General features: G+C 43.0%; 2 protein-coding genes across 3 annotated transcripts in view; one reads left to right on the top strand and one right to left on the bottom strand.

The window, feature by feature from the left end:
- The window catches only part of NUP85 (nucleoporin 85), a 196,281-nt gene that overhangs the window by 64,054 nt on the left and 107,433 nt on the right, over positions 1 to 24,794 (bottom strand). The window contains exons 1-2 of one of the 2 annotated variants that reach the window (XM_049635750.1): positions 7,080 to 7,168; positions 3,164 to 3,248 (exon numbers count right to left, since the gene is read on the bottom strand). The exons of the other annotated variant lie outside the window; for it this stretch is intronic. The gene's annotated coding sequence lies outside the window, so the exon portion shown is untranslated. Of the gene's footprint in view, positions 1 to 3,163; positions 3,249 to 7,079; positions 7,169 to 24,794 lie in introns of those variants that run through there. 2 annotated transcript variants of the gene reach the window in all.
- On the top strand, positions 7,067 to 23,634 carry JPT1 (Jupiter microtubule associated homolog 1). The gene is made up of 5 exons (XM_049635783.1): positions 7,067 to 7,151; positions 16,469 to 16,611; positions 16,941 to 17,038; positions 17,950 to 17,968; positions 23,367 to 23,634. The coding sequence occupies exons 1-5, from the start codon at positions 7,096 to 7,098 to the stop codon at positions 23,513 to 23,515; spliced, it is 465 nt and encodes a 154-aa protein (XP_049491740.1). The 5' UTR covers positions 7,067 to 7,095; the 3' UTR covers positions 23,516 to 23,634.

Below are 24,794 nucleotides of genomic sequence, written 5' to 3' on the forward strand. Positions count from 1 at the left end.
GGAAAATATGTGGAGCACTTTTTTTTTTTAAGCTTTTATTTCTAAGTCATCTCTACACCCACCATGGGGCTTGAACTCAACAACCCTGAGATCTAGAGTTGCCTGCTCTCCTGACTGAGCCAGCCAGGCACCCCTTTATTTTGAGAGAGAGCACTAGCAGGGTAGGGGCAGAGGGAGAGCCCGACAAGGGGCTTTATCTCACAATGACCTGAGCTGACTGAAGTCAAGAATTGGATGCTTAACCTACTGAGCCACTCAGGGCACCCCCTTCCCCCTTCCTCCCCCCCCTGGCTATGAAGCACTTCTTAAAGAACACTTTGAAAATAAGTACATTGTTGAAAATACTGAAAGTAATCTTGGCATTTTATTTTGGCTTCGGGGGGGGGGGGCGGAGGTTCAAATGATGGGAGTTACACTTCCATTTTGATTAATTGCTCGGACAATTTAGCTAAACTCTGGCTGCTGTCTCGTTGATATCCCACATATTTATATCCTGCAAGTAGCAAATTCTGTCTAAGTGAACACAGTTCTGTGTAGAGAAATGAGAAAATATCTGCTCCGAAGCACCCCTACTATTCCTACACGCTGCTTGACCCAAAACAAAACCAAAACAAAAGGTATTCGCAATTTTTCAGAAGAAGTGTCAAGTTGTTTGCTTCCTTGTTTTGCTTGATGTTTGTAGTTTTGTGGGACATTGTGACAGCAGGAGGTCAGTAGAAGGTGGAAACCCAGGATGTGAGGGAAGCCTGTTGGAGAGTTTCTCAAGGCCCTTGCAGAGTTTATGGTATATTGGAGAGGGTCAGCTGTGCTGCTGAGGATTATTTTTGAGTTAAGATCCTGCTGCTTTTAAATATGACAGTGATTCTAGGTTGTGGTTTTGCATCAGAATCCCCTGATGAGCTTTTAAAAATGTACCAATGCCGGGGCCCTACCCCCAGAAATGTATTTTCAAAGCGGTATGAAATTGAGAAGCAATTCTGGGAGGCATTCTCACAACTCTTAAGAGTTAAGCACCTTATGGTGAAGATTACATGAGATAATAAATATTTTAGCTGCCTAACATGGTCCCTCCCACGTACTGAACCCTTTAAAGAAAAGTATCTTCTGCGTTGCAGTAAGGGCTCTGTCAGGGTGCCGAGGCTTCAGCAGAATACTATAATCCGTACCGATGGCTTGCACTTAATGTAAATGAAAAAGGCCAAAGCTTTTCTGTTCATTTTTAAAACTGAATACAACCTTTGTCTTGTTACGTGTTTTAATAAATGCTTAATGCTAAATTGTGCCCTAATGAGTCTTTAAAGAAAAACAGTCTTCAGGATTTTAATGATTCTCCGATACTCTCAGAACCAAAAGACCCATCCACAACATGCTTCAACATTCTGATTCTGTAGGTGATGATTTAAGGGGTAGTCTTCCGTGTTGTAGGACGTACACATGTTTTATAGTGAGATTTCAGTCTGTATAGTGGTTAGCTAATAAAGAGTTCTTCAGAGTGGAACATAATTAGAATAGAGCATATAAACAGGTTAGGAATTTAATCTATTTGGAATGTGGAGTGTTATTTCCCGGTAAGCAGTGACATGTGACTACATATGAGATCATTTTAGGATTTCCCATACCCTTGGGGCCTTTATGAAACAGTTTAAAGTCTCAGAATTGTCATGTAATGTTTGCTTTCTTTGCAATTCCTATTTTTAAGGCATTGGAATACTAAGAATTTTCTCACATTTTCCAGGGCATGCTGTTTTGAATTGTTTGATGTTTTGTAATTTTAGCAAAGGAGGCCAAATTCATCTCTAGGAGAGCAGGACAGATGGGTGAGGGGAGTTTTTTGCTTGTTTATTAAATACAGAAATAGTAGCATGGGATTGGGAAAAGCGAACACACTTAATCCACACCATTTTATTCAGCTTGGTCTGATAGAAAGGGGAAATCATGGGAAAATAGGAATCACGCTCTCCTTCCACAATTCAGTGATTTAAAAGGATGTGAGAGTGGTGTGTCAGACCTAGTAGAGTGTATGTGCCATTTTGTTTACCTTTGACAGTGAAGGTAAAACATGACAGCCATTTTCCGTATTTGAGACCTCTCATATTTGCTTTGTGGTGAATGAATTTCAAGAGAAAATGAATTCTTTCACTTGTCTTTCTGTGGCATTGATCTGCCTTTGTGTGTGTGTGTGTGTGTGTGTGTGTGTGTGCATGCATGCGTGCAGCTAAGAAAAGAATGGACAGATGCATACTAAATTTGGCTTTAGGAGTGATGGATACAGAATGTATGTGTAAATATGTGTGGTTAAGTCACACATAAGTGACATGGGCACCCTGCAATCCTGGGGTTCAAAAGCTTGTTAGAAATACTTGTCAGTGAGTCATTCATTAATTCAGTTACTTAGTGAAGTTCAAAAGCATAAGACCAGCATTTTCTTTTAATAACAGGAGGAATGGAAAATATTAAGAAAATGTATTGGGGCACCTCGCTGGCTCAGTCGGTAGAGCATGTGACTCTTGATCTCAGACTCATGAGTTTAAGCCCCACGCTGGGTGTAGAGATTACTTAAAGAAAAAAGAAAAGATGTATTAAACTGTGGGTGAATATAAATAATTATTGTTCTTGTAGGTCAAAAATAGTTAAATGTCTGCAATTTATTTCATAGGGGCTCAACCTAATATGTGTGTTTTGGATCAGAGGGAGAGACATTAACTAGGAAATTGGTTCAAACCCGATCGCATAATCTAGGCAGAGTAAATACCAATAATAAGGCCCTGTAGTTTGCCCATTTCTTCTAGGGTGCTGGAATAAATCGGGGCAGGTTGAAATTATGGGGGATTCAGAACAAAGTTGGTAATATCCAATGCAAAAACAGATGCTTGAGAGCTAGGAGACACAATGTTAGTATGTTTTTGTGTTTCATTTAAATTGAGGTATTACTGGGGCGCCTGGGTGGCTCAGTCGGTTGGGCGGCCGACTTCGGCTCAGGTCACGATCTCGCAGTCTGTGAGTTCGAGCCCTGCATCGGGCTCTGTGCTGACAGCTCAGAGCCTGGAGCCTGTTTCGGATTCTGTGTCTCCCTCTCTCTGACCCTCCCCCGTTCATGCTCTGTCTCTGTCTCAAAAATAAATAAACGTTAAAAAATAAATAAATAAATTGAGGTATTACTTACCTTAGTAGGCTCAAGAGGTGAAGAGCGACTTCCAGATTATTCTGAGTAAATTGTGCATTGCATTCTCAAATAAAACTCCACATACCTAGAAACAAATGAAAAAACCACTAGGATTTCTGTCCATGTTAAAGGAAAATTATTAGGGCTTTTAAACATTTTTGACATCTTTTATTTTTTAATTTTTTAAATGTTTATTTTTATTTATTTATTTTTAACACTTATTTTTTGAGAGACAGAGCATGAGCATGGGAGGGGCAGAGAGAGAGAGGGAGTCGCAGAATCCAAAGCAGGCTCCAGGCTCTGAGCTGTCAGCACAGAGATCGACGCGGGGCTCAAACTCATGAGCCTTGGGACCATGACTTTAGCTGAAGTCATATGCTTAACCGACTGAGCCACCCAGCCACCAGTAACTGGTACTTTGTAGCAGGGAAGTGGCAGCATGGGACTAAGTGAAATCAAAGGGCACTTAACTGCTTAAAGGCATGAGAAGTTATGCAGAGTGTGGATAACTGCTCATTCCCTCCACCTTATTTAAAAAGCAGGTGAAAGTGAAACATACATATAGGGCAGTGATTTTGAAATTGCATAGAACCATGGGGTGTACCAAAAGAAGACAGTGGAGAGAAAGGCCAGCCAGGGGTGGGGAAGCAGAAAGGGCCAGGGTTTCGGACCCTCTGCTCAGTTTCAGTCACAGATGCCCTGTTCATCTGTGTTATGTATTTGGATTCTGTTTCATAAAAGTTTGGAAAACATTGCTATAGTCGTGAAATAGCTTGTTGGACCATTCCTTGTCATAAGCTTTCATTTGTCTTCTATTTCTTTAGGTTTTTAGGTTAACCTAAGGGTTTGGAACAACTATAAATATTTAAAAAATCAGTGATATGGGCCATTATGATTTTAAAAGTAGCCATCCTTGGGATGCCTGAGTGGCTCAGTTGGTAAAAGCATCAGACTTGGGCTCAGGTCATGATCTTGTGGTCTGTGAGTTCGAGTCCTGCATCGGGGCTCTGTGCTGACAGCTCAGAGCCTGGAGCCTGCTTCCGATTCTGTGTCTCCCTCTCTCTCTGCCCTTCCCCCACTTGTGCTCTGTCTCTGTCTCTCAAAAATAAATAAATATTATAAAAAAATAAAAGCAGCCATCCTTTTGCATCTTTTGATCCTGATCTGATCTGTGATCTTTTGTATAGAATGTAATTTCATTAATGTCCCATTTTCAGTTGGTCATCTGGAGCAAAGGTCATTATAGCCGAGTTATGTATCATACCTGTTTTACCCCACATCTCCATCTTGTAGCAGAAAGGGGGAGTACAGTGATTTTAGTCAAAACTGCTGTAGGACATGAACAAGTAAATAGGAGGGCTTGTTATTCTGGAAATTTTTGGCAATTTTACTTTATTATTTAAGGCAGGAATCTCTTTTATTTATTTTTAAGTAAGCTCTATGCAGGATTTGAACTAATGACCTTGAGCTCAAGAGTCACATGCTATACTGACTGAGCCAGCCAGGCACCCCTGACGATTTTACTTTAAAATACAATGCACCAAACAGGCCTGCTTAAGATGGCCTTAATCAGTTATCTGTCTTATATACTTTATTCTTCTTTACAAATCATTAGATTAAAAGGGTTCCCTGGGACGGATCCCTTACCTTTGAAGCAGAGATGCTCAGCCCAAGCCACATGTGAAAGCTATCTGTTTAACTTAAAGATACCCGTGAGTAGCCCCTACCCCACACACCCCTTACACTCTCCCGCCCCCCCCCCCCCCCCCGAAATTCCAATTCAGGAGATCTCAGAGGGGGCCTGGCATTCATTTTTGTTCCTTAAAAGCTCATAGGTTATTCTGATGTTCAGCCAGGATGGGGCAGCTCTCATAGAAAGCTTTAGTTTACCAAGTCAACGTTCTTAAAATTCTCTCGTTTCAAGCCCTTCACAACAACGTAGAATAGGTGCTGTTAACCCCATTTATAGATGAGGAAGCAAGAGCATAAATGACCTAGAAGTGTCTTTTATGGGAGAAGTGTCTTTTTAAGGGAGCAGAATCAGAACTTAATGGTTTTCAATTTCCAGTCTGGTGTATTGCCCTACCAATCTGTCTTTTACATTACAGGGGATGGAGGAAATAGGGCAAGTCAAGTATGAACTCAAAACTTTAGACCAAAAGGGACCCACCTGAAGATATGTCCAACCCCCTCATTTAATATATAAAAAACAATTTCAGATTGTTAAAAAGTTTGTAATTACTTTCCAAGTATATCTGACAATAAGCATAGCTACTATCACTTTGATGACTTCTTACGTGCGGAGCCAAACACTTTCTGTCCATTACCTCATTTACAAGTCTGGAGTTGAAATACTATTTTGTCCTTATTTTTACGAATGAGGAAACTAGTGCTCAGAAAAGGTAAGAGTTCAGATTCAAACTCTGGTTTCTCCTATGAGAGCCTGAGAGACCATACTCTACCTCTTAGTTGATAATTATATGACTTACTAGAAGGGTGTGTGTGCTCACTGGCCAACTTGGTCTGAAAGGTGTTCTGTTTTTTCAAAAGTTTCAGAAATTTAGGCCCAGTCTTTAAGAATGGGAAGATTTTAGGGGCGCCTGGCTGTCTCGGTCAGTGGGGGGGTGGGGGGCAACTCTCGATCTCAGGGTTGTGTTTCAAGCCCCAGGTTGGGTGTGGAGTTTATTTAAAAATAAAATCTTACAAAAAAAAAAAAAAAAGGGAAGATTTTATTTCAAATGAGTGGTCAGCACATAAAGACATGATCCATGCCTTTTAGGAGTGAACTTATCTCTACCTTCTCACGAAAACCCAGGAGAGAGGTTAACCAAGAATATAAACTTCCAAACTGCCAAGAAGGGGGAGGCCACACAGAGTGGAATGTTGTTCAGTTTTTATGGAAATAGTGAAAAGGGTCTGCCTTGAGGAAACATGCATGACATGGGAAGGCCTCCACTCTTGTTTGCTCAAGACTTTCCCATTACCATCTTGTAAACAGCCATTCTTGAGTCCTCCAAGTGTTGTCTGCATTTGTTGCAGGGATAGATTTACCCAGACAGGTGGAAGAGTCATGACTTAAGGGTTATAAACAGCTGCAGAGGCCAGGCCTGCTCGATAGTCTTGGTAGCAAGGGATGTGACCATTCCCCACCGCCGAGCATTAACCAGCCTTAGAACAGGCCCTCAAATCAGAACGACTGTAATTTTGGTCTAGTCCATGCACCACCCCTGACAGCTAAATAGTAACATTAAAATGTGAAGAATTTCCAGTCGTTTTCAAAGGGATCGTCTTGGCTTGCTTTCTGTTGCTGACTCATAGTGCTGCTGCTTTGAGACTGTCATGTTTCCAAACGGGACACACAGTAGGTATTCAATGAATGTCAGTTTGTAGCAGTAATTTTCATCCCTTAAGGAGCATGCCCTTACTATCTCACCATGAGTAAGGCAAGTAAGTGAAACGGTCAAGACAAATCTGCCCTGGGCTTGGTGGGGGCTGACCGAGCTTTTCCCTCAGTCAGGTAACTTTTTTAAGTGACAGTGAGCACAACTTGTGCCCAACGCTGGGCAGGTTTGTCCTTTGTCCAATCATCACCAAGATTTGGGGGTGGGGGAGGGGGAACTTCCATAGACCCACCCTGACCAGGAAGGGGGCGGGTTTAGGCCGAGCAGGGCCACCGCAGCCCGTCGGGGTGCCGCCCGATGCTTGGCACTTAAGGGAACCAATAGGAACGAAAAGAGCTATTTGAATTGGCCAATACAGGCACGGTGGGGGCGGGTTCTTTTGAGCCTTATAAAGGCTGCGGCCCGTGAGGCAGGCGGTGGCGGAGGCTCCTGCAGCGGTTGCTGGCGTTGCGGTGCGGAGCTGCTCTGCGCCCCTCGGACCCGACCCTCAGCACTCTGCTCCCACGCCAGCCTACCTCGCTCCTCGGCACCATGACCACCACCACCACCTTCAAGGGAGTCGACCCCAACAGCAGGAATAGCTCCCGGTGAGGCTGCGGGGACGCCCCCGCTCGGCGCGGGGCTCGAGGGCAGGGAAGGCCGCCGTCCGGCGGGGCCACGGGTGCAGGGCGGCGGGTCGTTGGCGGTGACGTGCCCTGGCTGTCGCGCTCGTGCCCGGCCGGGCGGCGGGGCTCGGCGTCTGCTCCGTCTTTGTGCCGTCGGGCGAGCCCGTCGCGCCGGCCCCGCCCGACTCCCGCTTCTCTCCCATTCATTCCTCCCCCGGAGCGAGGGGTCGGTCGGGGAGGGCCGGGGCCGCTGGTCCTCGCAGTGCTGCGGGCTTTCGGTAGTCAGGCCAAGCGGACAGGGTTCGTTTCCTTCCCTTTGCGGTGCGGCTGACCGGCCCCAGGGCGGTGGTCTTGGCCCCCACGTGCCAGGGCAGCCCCCGGGGCGTCCCGGTCAGGCCCCATTGTCCCACCTCTGGCCACGCGCTCTTGCCTCCGGCCCCGGGCAGGTGGCGGTTCCCCCCCCCCCCCGGCGGCCACCCCCTTCGGCCGCAGCGATTGAGTCTTGCGGGCGCTTATCCACTGGGGCCCGCCCGGCAGGTGGCATTTGTGGTCGGGCGGGGCTGGTTATCGCGACCCCCACGCCCGTCCGGGACCCAACCGTCAGCCCTCTGCGAAGTGCTTCTCCTCTGCTAACAAAGGAAAGACCCCTGCTCCTTCCCCTCCCGCGCCCACCTCCGAACGCGAAAGGGGGGAGAGCCTGTCCGAGTGGGTTTTCTGCGCTCAAACCTTCGGACCTCGGCCTTTGCATCCCACCTCTTTCCCTCCCCCTTTTGACGTTTGTCAAACGAGTTCTTCCCTGGCCCGGGTTCCCTAGCAGGAGGAGGTTTCCTGTTCTTGGGCGGGGCCGGAGACATCCATTGTCTCTTCCGTACTATCTGCACCTGGGATGCCGGGGCCTTTCTGGCCACAGTCGCTACTGCATTAGGGGATGAAGGCACTGGGTGTTTGCACTGGGATCCTTTTCCAAGCCCTTGCCTGACTTGGTGGAAGGGTTTGGAACCGGCGGAAGGTGTCCACATTGTCTCGGCTAATTGCACACTGTTCTCTTTTAAGACGGGATACAGGCATCTCTGGGATCCTGCTCAGGGCTTGTAGGAAGCTTAGGTTCCACTTTTTCTAGGCATCTATTCTTCATTGATCACGACCTGCAGTCGTGTGCGGCCAGCCTGGGGGTCCTGGGCAAGTGGCACAAAGGGAGCCATTTTGTGGGGCTAAGAAGACAGCCGTGAAATAGCAGTGCCTCATAGGGGTTGGAGAACTTGGGGACAAAAAGCTGGCCTCAGCAGCGAGGCTTAGGCGGCAGGTTGGAAATGACACCCCTTTTCAACTCATTCCTTTCCCTTATACAATGTAGGAAAGTGGGAAAGATTTAAAATAAATTAGTGGGTCCTGGAAGGTTGGGGACCTTGAGGAGGATAGACCTACAAAAATACTGGTCACTCCCTCTTCTGTTGTCATTCTTGCAATGAGATCATTTTTTTTGCCGAGGACACTGGAACACGCCGAACCTTTCTTTTTGTGCCATGCGGTCAACTTTCTGCTGGTGAAACTGTAGTGACTGGAACGTGAAAATTTATACATTATGTAAAAAAAATCAGGTTTCATCTTTTGGGGTTGAGTGTAGTTTAGTGCCTCATAAAAAATTTCAGTAACCAGGTCAAAGGAATCCTCATGCTAGTTTTTTGATAGGGATATTCGAAATGTGAGACCAAATGGTTTTGGGTTCTGCAGAATAAATGCTTTCATTCACCTTTTGTCATCAATTTCCCTCCAGTATCGTGATCCTAGGACTGGAGCTTTGTCCTTTTATTTACTTCCTACCTTTACTTCCTCTGTAATCTCACCTAATTTTCCTTCAGTTGTTTCTGCAGTAACATTCTTCTGGCTCCATAAGCACATTGTAAATTTAGTCTGGGACGGAATGATCTGCAAAGATCACATGGGAACTCTGGCATCTAGAGAAAGAAGAAAGAAAAAGTGATTTTTGTTTTTTTTTAATTGTTATCCATGGTACATGGGTCCATTTTTGGTGAGTCTCAAGTAGGTAATCCTGGTTTAGTTACCCTGTGTGGTTCAGAAAGAATAGGAGAAACTTAAAAAATAAAATTGGAATAATTTCTGTCTTATGATCCAAATCCTTTGTTTGGGGATGTCTCACTGTTACAAACGGGCTTTACAACACTGACGTCATCGGAGTAGGGAGTAGGTATTACCTGCTCTTGCAAGAGGAACACAGACCTTTAAAAAGTTGGGTGCGCAGAGCTTTGACTTTCTTTTTAAGCCGGTGTTTGGGCACTAGTGTCTTTTTTTCTTTTTTTAAGGCCAAAAAATACTTCCCAGACCATTAGGGTTCTGGAGATTTTCATCTGGCTAATTCATGAGGGTTTAATTACGATGATAAAGAAAAAAAAAAATCATTCTAATCTCAAGGGAGCAAGTGAATTTTGATTTTATTGACTCTTTGTTGATTTGGGTACAAACAAGGGATAAAAAACCTGGTTGCTTCAAACTTTAACATGAGAGAAAGCCTATTAAGAATTTATAATACACCTTTAATTATGATTTAAACCATTTAATTAAGCAAACCTAAAATTATCAACTTTATATAATGTATGCCTGAATACACTTATCTTAATTCATATAATGAAATTAATCCAAGTGGATATTTAACATCTAAAACTTGAAAAAGAAAGTAGAGTTATAAATATTTTACATGTTACCAAAAACACAATGGGTCTCCCCAACCTCCCCTCCCCCACCACCTCCCCGCCCGAGGGGGAAAATAATGACATTTTTATTTAGTGCAATTTCTGTATTGAATTATACTGTGGACACACACAAATCTATGATCCAGGGGAAGACGCTAGAGGACCTACAGAAGAAATAGAAGACACTCTAAGATTGGAAAACATGGAAACTAATCAAAGCACCAGTACATAGGTGTGTAGGAAAATGAAAGAGAAAATGGCCTTCTGTGCCTCCTGTATTTTAGCATGTTGAGCACTTCTGTGCTGGCCAGAGACTGAGGATTTGGGTTCTGGTCCTCGTCACTGTCAGTTAACTAATGTTGGACAATTTCTTCAGAGGCTCTCGAGGCTTGACTTTGTGCTCTTTAAATTTTTTTTTTTTTTTTTTTTTTTACATTTATTTATTTTTGAGAGACAGAGTGAGACAAAGTGAGAGTGGGGGAGGGACAGAAAGAGAGGGAGACACAGAATCTGAAACAGGCTCCAGGCTCTGAGCTGTCAGCACACAGCCTGATGTGGGGCTCAAACCCACCAATCATGAGATCATGACCCGAGTCGGAGTCAGACACTCAACCGACTGAGCCACCCAGGCGCCCCAGACTTTGCGCTCTTTAAAATGAGGCTGTTGAGGGGCGCCTGGGTGGCGCAGTCGGTTAAGCGTCCGACTTCAGCCAGGTCACGATCTCGCGGTCCGTGAGTTCGAGCCCCGCGTCGGGCTCTGGGCTGATGGCTCGGAGCCTGGAGCCTGTTTCCGATTCTGTGTCTCCCTCTCTCTCTGCCCCTCCCCCGTTCATGCTCTGTCTCTCTCTGTCCCAAAAATAAATTAAAAAACATTGAAAAAAAAAAATTAAAAAAAAAAAAAATAAAATGAGGCTGTTGAACTAGACAGAACAGAGCCCAGCAAACAATCACCCAAGGGCTAAATGCAGTGGGTACCTGATTTTTACATTTATAAATGGTTGCAAAAAAAAGATTCATTTCATGACTTGTGGAAATTATAGGAAAGTCAGATTGCAGTGTCTGTAAATAAAGTTTTATTGGAAAATAGCTGCACTCGTTTGTTTGCATGTTGTCTGTGGCTGCCTCTGTGCCACATGACAGACCCCAATAGTTACAAAATACTGCATGATCCACAGGCCAAAAATATTTACTCTTGGGCACTTCACACCAGAAGCCATCCTTTCCTCCGTGTTCTACCTGGTATTCTTCGAGCCTATGGAGAGCTCTACTAGTCTGCTTTATGGAGGAGGTTGAGGTTTAAGAGATGGGCCCGGTTTTGAGGGATGCTTGAGGAAAGGGTGGAGAGTGCTCTAGGCAGGAGTAAAGATGGGAGTAAATACCCCAAAGTGGAGATAAACCAGAACTGTTCTGGGGAACAGTGAGAAAATGACTGGATTGGTGAAGAAGATGGTAAGAACTAGATACGGTTGAGAGGCCATGTTGATAGTTTGTCACGTTACCTTGCATCTCTGCTGGCTTGTGGGTAGCGGCCACACGGGAAGAAGAGGCAGTGTTAGGGAGTCCAGGCCAGGGTGTCAGCAGAGGAGCCACGATTTCTGCTGAAAGATCCAAGGGGACACGGATATCCACAAATGATCACATGCAGTGGCCAGTAGGAAAATTAGTACTGTCGAAAGAAAGATTGTCAGGGAGGGGAGCTTGGACTTCCGCTCGGGTCACAATCTCACGGTTGGTGGGTTCGAGCCCCACATCAGGCACTGTGCTGACAGCTCAGAGCCTGGAGCCTGCTTCGGATTCTGTGTCTCCCTCTTTCTCTCTCTGCCCCTCCCCAGCTTGTATGCTCGCGCTCTCTCTCTCTCTCTCTCTCGCTCTCTCTCTCTCTCATTCTCGCTTAAAAAAATGAATAAATGTTAAAAAAATAAAGTTAAAAAAAAGAAAGAAAGATTGTCAGGGAATTCCGGAACCCAGAAGGAGTCTTTGAAAGAATTTTAGATTAGTGGCAATACAGAAAAATATGAAGTATAAAAAAGGACATTGAAATCCACCTGAAATCCTATCTGAGAGCACAAACCCTGGATGCCATTGTGGTGTGGGTACTTCTCAGGCCTTTATGTCTAGTTGTGATGCTAATAGCTACGACTGCTGCCTTCTAAGCACAGTATATTGGATATTCTTAGAATAGTCTTATGAGGCAATTACTACTAACCTCTTTTTGTAGAAGATAAAAGCAGGGGCCACTGGGTGGCTCAGTTGGTTGAGCATCTGACTCTTAATTTCACCTCAGGTCATGATCTTAGGGTTATGGGATTAAGTCCATAAGATTCTTTTTTCCTCTTTCTCTGCCCCTTTCCTCTAAAAAACTGCTGTCTCTTTTAAAACAAAAACAGAAACAAAAGAACATTAGAAGAGAAAAGCAGAACAAAAGTCAAGCAGTTTATCTAAGATCACACAACCAGATAAATTTATCTCTGTACACGTCATTTTATGTAACACGTCATTGGGCTTATGTTTGTCTTCCAGTGTTTTTCATTCACTGTGTTTTGGGTAACTTTTCATATCCACTAATGAAGGTAACTCTCACCCTAATGTATACAGCTTTCTGTTGTGTGGACATGCTTTGATAATTAAGCCTTTGCTAATGGACAGTTAGGGTATTCCCAAATTTATTTGTAGATGAACATTTTTAAAGGATTTATATACAAGGATATAAATCCTTGTATATATATCTGGTTATCTAATTAGGGCAATTTCTGGAAGTAGAAATGCTGGTTCATATAAAAAGCAAACAGTTGACACATATTATCAAAATGTCCTTTAGAAAGTTTGTACAGGGACACCCGGGTGGCTCAGTCTGTTAAGCGTCTTGACTTCAGCTCAGGTCATGATCTCACGGTTCACGAATGGGAACCCGAATCAGGCTCTCTGCTGTCAGCGCAGATCCTGCTTGGGATCCTCTGTCTCCCTCTCTTCTGCCCTTCTCCCACTGGTGAGTGTGCGTGCTCGCTCGCATGCTCTCTCTCTGCCAAAAATAAATATTAAAAAAAAATTTTGTACAAACAAAAGTTTGTACAAATGTGGTCCTAGTTTTGAAGAAAAGGGCTTTATTTCTAAGTACAAGATGAAAGCCAGAAACTGAAAAGATGGACGAATTAAACTTGGCAAAAATACACATAATTAACAAAGGATAACATCACTAGTATATGAAATGCTCTCAAAAAATAAGTAAAAGAGGGTGCTTGGGTGGCTCAATCAGTTAGACATCCGACTCTTGATTTCAGCTCAGGTCATGATCTCATGGTTCGTGGGTTCAGGCCCCATGTGGGGGCTCTGTGATGACCACACGGAGCCCACTTGGGATTCTCTCTCTCCCTTTCTCTCTGCCCCTCCTCTCCCCTACCCTCTTCTCTCTCAAAATAAATAAATAAACTTTAAAAAAAAATACATAAATTGAATAAATAATTTTGCCTAGCTGGAACTTACTTTGGTAAATAAAATGAGTGAGGGATACGTTTTGTTTTATCAAAATGATTAGTCAGCCCAATGCAGTTTTTCCCACTGATCTAACATTTACTCCAGTGGCAGTCATTCTGAGAGAGAACTCTTATCTTGACAGAATTCTGAGGAGAAACTGGCAAACTCTTCATTGTGGTAGGAATTGTTAATGGATTCACTCATTAAGTGATAAAACATACTTAGGGGAGCCTGGGTGGCTCAGTCAGTTAAGTGTCTGACTTCAGCTCAGGTCTTGATCTTAAGGTCTGTGAGTTCGAGCCCCGCGTCGGGCTCTGCTCACAGCTCAGAGCCTGGAGCCTGTTTGTGATTCTGTGTCTCCCTCTCTCTGCTCCTCCCCACTCGTGCTGTCTTTCTCTCAAAAATACGTTAAAAAAAATTTTTTTTAACATACTTAAAAATCAGATTTGAACAACTCATTAGCAAGCTTGATCCTAGTAGACATATAGAACATTAACAAATACACATTCTTTTTAAGAATATATAGATTTATAGAATTGAGTACATATTAGGCCATAAATCACATCTCATCACATTTCAAAGGATTCGTATCATACAGACTGTTGTCTGTGTTGTAGTTAAAAACTAGAAATTAATAAACCAGAAAGACCCCTGTGTTTGGAAACTGATACATGTACTTCTAAATGATGTATGGGTCAAAGAAGAAAATAATGGGAAGGAGAAAATATTTAGAGTGGAACAATAGTTAAAAAAACAAAACTTGGGATGCCTTTAGAAGGGGCACTTAGGAAGGCATTTATGCTGTGTTTAATTTTTCCTTTTCTTATTTTTAAAATTTATTTTTATCTTTTTCACTGTTTTAAAAAGTTTAAATTTTAGTTGACATGCAGTGTGGTATTGGTTTCAGAAGTCATTGATTCAGCACTTACATACAACACCCAGTGCTCATCACAAGTGTCCCCCTTAGTACCCAGCATCCATGTAGCCCATCGTCCCACCCACCTCCGTCAACCCATAGTTCTCTATCACTAAGAGTCTCTTGTGGTTTGTTTCCCTCTTTTCTTCCCCCCCCCCCTTCCTATATGTTTCCTTTTCTTTTCTAATATAAGGAGCTGTGTTTGCAAATGACAACTGTTCTTTATTTGGAAACTTGAATAAAATGGACATCCTCCTAGAAAAATATTTTTCAAACTGACTTAAGAAGAAATAGAAAACCAGACTACTCCTGTCTCCAGTAATAGAATTGAATCCTTAGTTAGAAAAATTTTCCTTCCATAAAGCCATCTCCATTTTCTATGTTTTGAGCAGTGACAGGACAAGTTAAATTGAGTTCTTCCAGGGATGGGACACATTGGTCAAGCCAAGCAGGAAGCTTTGGAAATGGACAAGTGCTGGGTTTCCTTGCTGAACCGAAAGCTATAGAGTCCAAAGGTGCCTGGTTATCGAACATTCTGTGAATCGTAACACCAGTTTCTCATACGGACTTCCTCCTTGTGGCTAATTGTTCATGTTTACTAGTGAGAATACTGTGGTGCAAGTGTATAAATGGGGCTCGCTGGCGATGCCTAGATAGGAAGAGACTAGTATCACTCTCCATGGGCTTCTAAATTGGTCAACTTAACTTTTATATGTATAATCTTCCATTTTTAATTTTGTTGAAAATAAAAATGGAAATGCTTTCTGAATAAATAACAAGATATGCTTCTAAACTTTTTTGCAAATACATCCAGCTGATCCTATTAGGCAAGGTCTGTTAGGTCTTTTGCCATTATCTAAAAGGGGACGTCAGCCAGGCTGTTATTTGTGATAACTTTCAGGCTTTTTCAGCTGTCTTCATGTCGGAAGTCCTTACTACAAATATTATAAAACAGCATTTTGTATCTTAACATCCAGTGTTGAATTTTTAAAAACTTTCAGTTTTTTAATTGAGAATAATATATTAGTCTCAGGTGTACAACATAGTGATTCGACAATTCTATACATTTATGAAATGCTAACCACGATAAATGCAGTCCTCATACAAATTTATTATATTCTTGACTGTATTCCCCATGCTGTACTTTTCAGCCCCATGATGTATTTATTTTATAACTGGAAATCTGTATTTCTTAATCCCCTTTACCTGGTTCACCCACCTTCCTACCTGTCTCCCTTCTGGCATCCACCAGTTTGTTCTCTGTGTTTGTGATTGTTTCTGGTTTTGTTTTTTTAAATGTTTTGTTTATTTTTGAGAGAGAGAGAGAGAGAATGAGAGGGAGTGCGTGCACGTGGGGGAGGGGCAGAGAGAGAGGGAGACGGAGAAGCCAAAGCAGGCTCTGTGCTGTCAGCGCAGAGCCCGATTCAGGGCTCACACTCACAAACCGTGAGATCATGACCTGAGCTGAAGTCAACACTTAACCGACTAAGCCACCCAGGCGCCCCATTTCTGTTTTTTTTGTTTGTTCATTTGGTTTTTTAGGTTCCACATATAAGTGAAATCATGTAGTATTTGATTGTTTCTGTCTTATTTCATTTAGCATCATACCCTGTACATCCGACCATGTTGTCTGAAATGGCAGGGTTTCATTCTTTTTTATGGCTGAGCTGAGTAATATCCATTTTCTTTATCCATTCATCTATCGGTTGACAGGTAGGTTGCTTCCATATCTTGGCTATTGTAAATAAGGCCGCAGTAAATGTAGGGGTGTATATATCTTTTCAAATTAGTGTTTTTGTTTTCTTTGGGTAAATATCCAAAAGTAGCATTACTGGATCATATGGGATTTCGATTATTAATTTTTTCAGGAAACTCCATACTGTTTTCCACAGTGGCTGCACCAGTTTACATTCCCACCAGCAGTGCACAAGGGTTCCTTTCTCTCCACATCCTTGTCAACACTTACTTCTTGTCTGTCTGCTACTAGGCATTCTGACTGATGTGATCCAGTGTTGACTTTATACCACAACAGAATCAGTTCCCTTTTCCCATTAGCAGCTCTCTCTTGGAGGGGGTGGGGTGGGTGGGTGGGTAGGAGGAATGAATGGGTGAGGGAAATGAATTTGAAAGGTGTTTGAAAACATTTATGCTGAGAAATGTTTTGGCATGATCTGAAATGGATGTTTTTTGCCATTACTCCCAAGGGTTTTGCGGCCTCCAGGTGGTGGATCCAATTTTTCATTAGGCTTTGATGAACCAACAGAACAACCCGTGAGGAGGAACAAAATGGCCTCTAGCATCTTTGGGACACCTGAGGAAAATCCCCCTTCATGGGCCAAGTCAGCAGGTACTGCTTATATGTGTGACCACTGATCAAAGGTACAGACCCAGCACGAATAACTACAGTTGGTTTTGTGCTGAGGAGCAAAATCTAGCCCAACCATAATGAGATCAACAACAGTTAAGTCTTGTCACTGGAGGAAAGCCTGGGAGAGGGGTCAGAATAGCGATTGAGGTCAAATTGGGCTATTTGGTTCCTCTGTAGAATTTTTAAGCTCTCACTTAACCTGTTTGCTCATTTTTTGATACAAGACTAACACGAACATCATTCACAAAAGAAGTGTTTTGCTTTCAGTCTTTCTGTCATAGTCCTTAAGAAAGTATGTTTTAATTCAGGTGCCAAGTCTAGTGGTGGCAGAGAGGATTCTGAGTCATCTGGACCCCAGAGAAGGAACTCTTCTGAAGCAAACTCTGGAGACTTCTTAGATCTGAAGGTCAGTGTGACAACACAGGGTTGGGGGGGAAAGAAAGGCTTTGAGGTTAATCCGGTTTGGAAACTGACTTCCTTCCTATTGTAATAAGAGCTTCAGTTCTGTCACTAGAGCCTTACATAGAGGTGACTAGGGAAGGGCCTGAGGCCATACTGGTGCTGGAAGATCCATAAAGAGAAAAGTCAGAAAACTGAAGTGACATGATCTGGGTTGGTTCACATCCCTCTTCTACCAGTTGGATCAGTCTCTCTCTTTTCACTATCGATTTTGGGAACTTCTGGATCACACTTCCTACCTAAGTGGTATATAGTAGCGTGTGTGAGGTCAAAGACCTGACGAACGTTGCCCAGTTGTTCTGAGCTGAACTCGAGGAGACTGCAACCTGGGTGTTATCATCAGTTGTCTGCAGAGGAACATGATCCCAATGTCCCCAGGCAGGTGTCTGGAAACCTGGTAGGGTGGCCTCCTAAGTAGGGCCCTCTGAGCACACAGTGGTGTCAGCCGTCCCAGTGTGGAACCCTCTTAACGGACTTTGGAATTTATAGAGGCCCCTCAACAGCTAGATAAGGAAAAAGGAAAGGGAGCATGGAAAAATAAACTTACCAGTTTCACATTCTGATAAAAGATCCTCTGAAATGCTAATTGATATTAGGCCATCGGTGTAAATGTTAAGGTTTTTTTGGTGTGTCGGGTATTGCTGGCACCGGGGCAATTTGTCATGCAGCAGTTTTGTATAGCATTGTCCCAAAGTAAGTATAAAGGTTGTAATATAATTGTGTTGTGGCCTGACCCTGAACTTGACTGCATCAAAATGAACTTCCACGTTTGGTTTCAAATAGTAGCCTCTCAGAACTGTGACTGCTTTATTTGTTACAAAATTAAAATCTGAAGTAAAATTTTCTTTTCTTTTCCAGAGAGAAGGCGACATTCATGGTGAGTCCTTCTGAAGTACACATTTCTGGTTCTGTAAATGGTTTTAGAATAGAGCGGAATTTTTCTTGAAATAGTGTCTTGGGGAGTGAAACCTGGCTTTGCCCCAAGGGCCAGCACAGCATACCCTGGGTGGAGAGCAAAGAAACACAAAACTGGGAAGTTAGCAAACATGGCCACGTGTGCGTCCGCCGCAGTGAGAGCAAGGCCGGGAATGCACAAGAAAGGAAAAATGGAGAGTCCTTCACAGATATGTGTGCAGTAGTGGGGCTGGTGGGTGTTCCTGTTAATGAGAGCTTTTTAGTAAAAGGCTCTGGCATTTCAAGCTTGGCACACAGCATTTAATTTACAAACTTTGTTTGATTTTACACTGAGGTGCTTATTCAGCAAGACGTCGGCAACTCTGTGATCTTGTGGCTGATGATTTAGGAGGCAGATATAAATTTTCATCCATGTTACCAATTATATGTGGAAATGAGCTATAATCATTTCTTTAATGATGTTAAGTCTTTGAAGTATTTATTGGCACTTCCTTAACAAGTGCCAGAGAATGACTATTGCATGTAACGAAAGGCGTAAGTGTGTCGGGCAGCAGGAATCAGGTGAAAGTTGACTCGGTGAAATGCAGCAGTCAGAAGGCCCTCTGGTCCGGAAGGAAGACCATTACATTTTGTGAGGCAGTCTTCCCGTGAAACAAGTGTTGAGGAACCAGACTCCTCTTCTGCCCTCTTACACAGCGTTTCTTTCTTTAAAAAAAAAAATTTTTTTTGACGTTTATTTATTTTTGAGACAGAGACAGAGCCTGAACGGGGGAGGGGCAGAGAGAGAGGGAGACACAGAATCCAAAGCAGGCTCCAGGCTCTGAGCTGTCAGCACAGAGCCCGACACGGACGGGGCTCGAACTCATAGACTGCAAGATCATGACCTGAGCCGAAGTCTGATGCTTAACCGACTGAGCCACCCAGGTGCCCCACAGACAGCGTTTCTTGATGGACACGGTGGGAAGGGAGTCTATTGGGCCTTTGTGAGCGTTACCTGGGTTCTTCCTCCGTGAACAAATCACTTTCTCACTGGATTGAAGATGTATTAGTTATTGTTCATGTCCAGTGTGTTCTGTCTGAAAAGACTCTTCCGGAGGTTAAAAAAAAAAAAAAAAAAAAATCTTGAAGTCTTTTCAGTTCTGGTGCTTTTCATATTCTGAAATACTTCCACTAGGAGACCTTACTTAGCAAGAATTAGCTAATCCTTAGTCACTACTTTTGGGCAATGGATATAGTTACGAATTTGGGAAGCCTGGAGAAGGATGAGAGGGCCTTGATGGAGTTATAAAAAAAAAAAATGTGTCACTTGACGTGCTACTAGTAATTCTCTCCCAGCTCGGTTTTTTTTCAGATTCTTCAGGTGAGTAGCACACTCATGAAATTGTCATGAAATGACAAGGGGCACAATGATTCAAGATCCATCTGGGGGAGTAGAGGTCAACCCCGATTCTGTTGCCAAATTTACTTCGAAGCCAAGCTATTCTGCTTGGTTTAAGATAGATTTGGTTTGGATATAAGGAAGATTGCCGTTCTCTCTTAGAGAATTAAACCTAGGGATGGCTAAAGGGAGCAGTGGGAAATCTGCAGCAGAGGGAGTAGGTCCGCAGAATTTAGGTACAAGTCTTTCCTGCCTTTAGGCAAGTTAGTCTGCTGCATCTCTTGCTGTTCTGATTCTTTCACCCTCGTAATGAACCACTTTATCATTTATCCTGACGTAGGTATCTGCTCAGTGCCTTGTTGATTTGCCAAAGAAGAAAGACAAGTCAGGAGTATATTAGATGTGTATTATGGTGAAGTGTTTGTTTAAAGTCCCGTTTTTCAGTCATTAGATTCAACAAGCAAAAGCTTTCTCAGTCAATCCTGTATAAGTTTCTAAAGCCTCTCAGTTCCTGTACTTATTACTTCATTACAGACTAAGGGGACGTAGTAACAGACTAGCCTCTGTTCTTTTTGGCTGGAGCATTTCTGACTAGACAAAGGAGCATTTATTTATTAAAAATGTTTATTTATTGGTGTGGGGGGGTGTGGGGCAGAGAGAGAGGGAGAAAGAATCCCAGGCAGGCTCTGAGCTGTCAGTGCAGAGCCCAACGCAGGGCATGAACTCACAAACCATGAACTCATGATCTGAGCTGAAGTCCAAAGCTTAACCAACTGAGCCACCCAGGTGCCCTGACAAATTTGAGCATTTATTTTTTTTTTAATTAAAAAAATTTTTTTAATGTTTATTTTTGAAAGAGACAGAGCATGAGTGGGGGAGGGGCAGAGAGAGAAGGGGATACAGAATCTGAAGCAGGCTCCAGGCTCTGAGCTGTCAGCACAGAGCCCAATGTGGGGCTTGAACTCAAAAACCGCGAGATCATGACCTGAGCCAAAGTTGGATGCTTAACCGACTGAGCCACCCAGGTGCCCTGACAAAGGAGCATTTAAATTAAGGCCTACTGTTGTGTATCCTCCATATGTGCTTTTTTTCTTTTTTGGTGAAGACAAAACAGTTCCTTTAATAATGAAAGACGGGGGATACCTGGATGGCTCAGTCTGTTAAGCATCAGACTCTTGATGTTGGCTCCAGTCATGATCTCATGGTTTGTCAAATCAAGCCCCGCGTCAGGCTCTGCACTGCGAGTGTGGAGCCTGGTTGGGATTCTCTCCCTCTCCCCCACTCTCTCTTCCCCTCTCCTGATCATGCACGTGCTCTCAAAATCAAAACAAAACAATAACAACAAAAAAAACTTTAAAAAAAATAATGAAAGACAAATATAAGAATGGTAGGTGTGAGCTTGATTTATCCAAAAATCAGTAGGAAATAAATGATCACGGTAGAGCTGCAAGGTAATGTTTTGTCCTTTAGAAGTACTCCTGACTGCTTGATCCAGGCAGACAGTGGATACCTGTGAGAGCCTGTGTAGCGGTGAGGCCAAGTCCTAGTAGCAGCAATGAAATTGCTTGAACTGATAGGCTGGCTGGCTCAAGTGGAACTCGTGCCCCGTATTTGTCCATCCTGGATTGTTTCAAATCGTGGGTTTTGGGGTTTTGTTTGTATTTGTGGTAAATGGGACATATTTTCCTAGGTTATTCACGGGACACTTATCAGAAGACTTGGGTTCTCAGTGTTGATGCATTTAATCCTGCTTCCCGTGCAAACAAGAATGTAGCAACAGGAAATTAAGGCGTGACCCTTTCTCACCAAGCTTTAAGTTAATTATCATGAGGGCTGTCATTCTGGAAAGCTCCATACTGATTTTTACTTGTAGTTCAATACTATAGAACATCATATGTGTTGTTACTTCTATAGAATGTTATAAAAATTCTTAAAAGGAAATGTCAAAAGCAGCAGTAGCATATTTCTGAGATTTTGTTGAGTTTCTCATTGAAGACTTCTTCCCCCTTGGACTTCTCGGTATCAGTTCGCTAAAACTTGGTACAGGTGCTTTTAGGAACATGAGCTTTTAATGGTTAGTCTTTGGGGAACTTAAAGTACATTTTTTCAAAATTAGAACTTTTCATCGGTGTCAAATATGAGGGCCATATGAATTTCTTACATGGTATAGATCATAACCAGTATTTGTTTCGCTGCTTCCAGGGCTTTGGAACACCTTAATCTAGGGGAGGAGGGAATAAATGTCTTTAAACCTTAAGGTAGTTTTCTCCCAAGTTTTATGAATTAGTGTTTGGTTTCTTACACTAAAGTTGCCTTTGTGTGTGTGTGTGTGAGAGAGAGAGAGATTGAGGAGAAAAGATTTTATTCTATTTTTTTTTTTTTTTAGCATTTATTTTGAGAGAGAGAGTACATGCATACATCCAAGCAGGGGAGGGACAGAGAGAGAGAATCCCAAGCAGGCTTCACGCTGTCAGGGCAGACAGAGCCCATCTCGGGGCTCGATCTCATGAACTGTGAGATCATGACCTGAGCAGAGATCAAGAGTTGGGCACTTAACCAACTGAGCCACCCAGGCACCCCAAGAAATTTTATTCTAAAAATTTTTTTAAATGTTTATTTATTTTTGAGAGCTACAGAGCACAAGTTGGGGGAGGGGCAGAGAGAGAGGGAGACACAGAATCTGAAACAGGCTCCAGGCTCTGAGCTGTCAGCACAGAGCGCAATGCGGGGCTTGAACTTGGGAACGGTGAGATCACGACCTACGCCAAAATCAGATGCTCGACCGACTGAGCCACCCAGATGCCCTAAGAGATTTTATTCTAAAGCAGGTGTGAGATTATGCAACTGAATTGAGACCTGGCATTTTACTGTCCCTTTGGACTTTGAACAAAGACTTCCATATTTTGGAAAATGCCTCATTAAGAATATATATTTGTTGGGAATTTCACAGATTAGTGAATCATCAAGCAGTCTCTAGGATGCTGGGTAATAGTACACTAATTCTGAAGCCTTTATCATGGAAAGTACCTAGTTAATATATATGGGAGTGATCTAATTAATGGAGATACTACTAATCAGTAGGGGAAAGGTAGACTCTAATAAATGATGTTGGTACTATGGGTTATCTTTGTGGTTAGAAAAAGAAATCAGGCTCACCTAGTAATCATGGAAATGTAACATGAAACAGGAACGAAATAATATTTCACCCATCAGTTTGGCAAATTTTAAAGTGAGGTGGTTATCAAATGACGGATGTGCAAAGGTGTACGGACAGCATAGTCTGACACGGGTTGGGGGTGGAACGTGGCACAGCCCCCTCTAGGGAGGGCGATGCATAGCGTCTGTTCAGATTGAAGATGGTCGCCCTTGTTTCCCCGTGGGCACCTTTGCCAGTCTATATACATTCCAACTTTGTTTGGAATGGTTGGGTCGGTTCCAGTTTTCATGACTAGTACAGCTAATGCAGTACTGTATTATATCAAATATATTGAATCATGTGATAAAATACTATAAAGGAGTTACACAGGGTAAATTATGACCATGTGTATACATATGGGTAAATTTCTGAGTATAAAAAAAGGAAGTTGGTATCAGTACAACAACAACAAAACCCAGAAGTATATATTATCTGTTGGGAATAAAGTACACTTATAAGTAAGTATAACAGAGGGGCTAGAATGGACACAATTCCGAGTCAGAAGAAGAGACCCACACGGAGGTGGACTTCTAATTTAAAATACTACATCTTCATATATTTGTACAATTTAGAAATGAGCACACACAGAAAAAGGCCTGGGGACAAATAAGGCAAAACACTAAGTGGTTAGTTTTGGGTTGCGGGAACATGGGTGAATGATTCTTGTCTTATATATCTCTAGGTATGATTTAAACCATCCTCCAAAAAAAAAAAAAAATCTTAAAACTCTCCATCTTTCCTAGAAATAGTTGCTTAGTAAGCCTGAACCTCCTTCTGTTTTTCTAGAAAACGTGGACACAGATTTGCAGGCCAGCCTGGGGCAGAGCGAGGAGAAGCCCGTGCCCGCTGCCCCCGTGCCCAGCCCGGTGGCCCCGGCCCCAGCGCCGTCCCGAAGAAATCCCCCTGGCGGCAAGTCCAGCCTCGTCCTGGGTTAGCTCCGACTCTCTTGAACTCTGTCGTTTTATTTGTTTGTTTTCTCCATGCTTGTGAACTGCACAACTTGAGCCTGACTGTACATCTTTTGGATTTGTTTCATTAAAAAAGAAGCACTTTATGTACTGCTGTCTTTTTTTTTTTTTTTTTTTTTTTAAGAACAGGTTTCTCTTTATCTGTCCTGATTCCTCCGGGTCTGTAGGCCATGGCATGAGTGTTTTCTAGTAGTAGATTGGAGGGAAAGTTTTGTGACACTTAGTATGGTGTTTTTAAGAATAATCTGGTTCCAAATGTGTTAGAGGATCTTTTGTACTGAGGTTTTTAAAACCCTTTTCTTGTCAGCTTTACTTGGGTTTACCAAGCCTTGATTGGGCAGACCAGTAAACAGTCCACAGGCATGTTCCTTCAGGCCCCCAAACACAGGGTTGTCTTTATGCCAAACCTACTCATTGTAGCCCTACCTTGTCCGTGCCCTTTGCTAAAAGCATCTTCCTGTGCCATATGGAACAGTAGAGGTCTGTGCCTCATGCCTTGCTGCCTGCAAAGCAAAAACAAAAACAAAAACAAAAACTGCCTTTTTAATTTTTGAACCTTAAGAAATAAGCCAGATACTAACTCAACTAGCTGATGAGCTGAGCCTGCTGCTGTCTTGCAGAGGAAGGCTTCGATGTGCACTCAAACTGACAAATTTCCGAGTGGTAAAGCAAGCGAGGGCGGTGGCCACACAGAAGTGGGTCTTCGTCATGAACAGACCCCAAGGGGGCAGTGCTCTTCTTAGATAACTTGAAGCCGTGTGCATGATGCTGGTGCTTGACCATGAACTGAAGTCTCATCCTTAACATGTGTGTTGTACTTCACAATCCTGGACTGTTGCTCAAAGTAAACAATGTGCAAATTTGGAACATCGTGTCCTGTGTCATCTTTTTGAGATCGTTTCACTGTTCTACCTGTTCAGTTGCTTTTTTCTTTACTATAAATCCTGTTGCCCAAGAACCGATGAGTCACTAAAGTTAAAAGACTATTGGAAGGCCCAGAGAAGTAAGTGGGCTTCTCTCAAAAGAGAACAGGTTTACAGTCATAGCAGGAGTTCAAAATGCCAAAAAGATAGTTAACTGATACCTGTGCTAATACAGGGATACGGATAAATGATAAAATATTTATTAGGTAATATATTTTAGACTCTTCTACCCACTCTCTGTGCTGGGCAGTAACATGTAAGTTTTTAAGTCCTCTCCTCCATCAAGGTGCTTCTCAATGGTGGGTGGCTACAGAAGAGCACTC

This window comes from Panthera uncia, chromosome E1 (assembly GCF_023721935.1).
Source record: "Panthera uncia isolate 11264 chromosome E1, Puncia_PCG_1.0, whole genome shotgun sequence".
Classification (NCBI taxonomy): domain Eukaryota; kingdom Metazoa; phylum Chordata; class Mammalia; order Carnivora; family Felidae; genus Panthera; species Panthera uncia.

Excerpts from the sequence above, each read along its gene's own strand:
- JPT1 (XM_049635783.1), top strand. The coding sequence starts at position 7,096 with ATGACCACCACCACCACCTTCAAGGGAGTCGACCCCAACAGCAGGAAT. Across the intron at positions 7,152-16,468 it reads AACAGCAGGAATAGCTCCCG|GGTTTTGCGGCCTCCAGGTG; the intron begins GTGAGGCTGCGG and ends ATTACTCCCAAG. Across the intron at positions 16,612-16,940 it reads TTCATGGGCCAAGTCAGCAG|GTGCCAAGTCTAGTGGTGGC; the intron begins GTACTGCTTATA and ends GTTTTAATTCAG.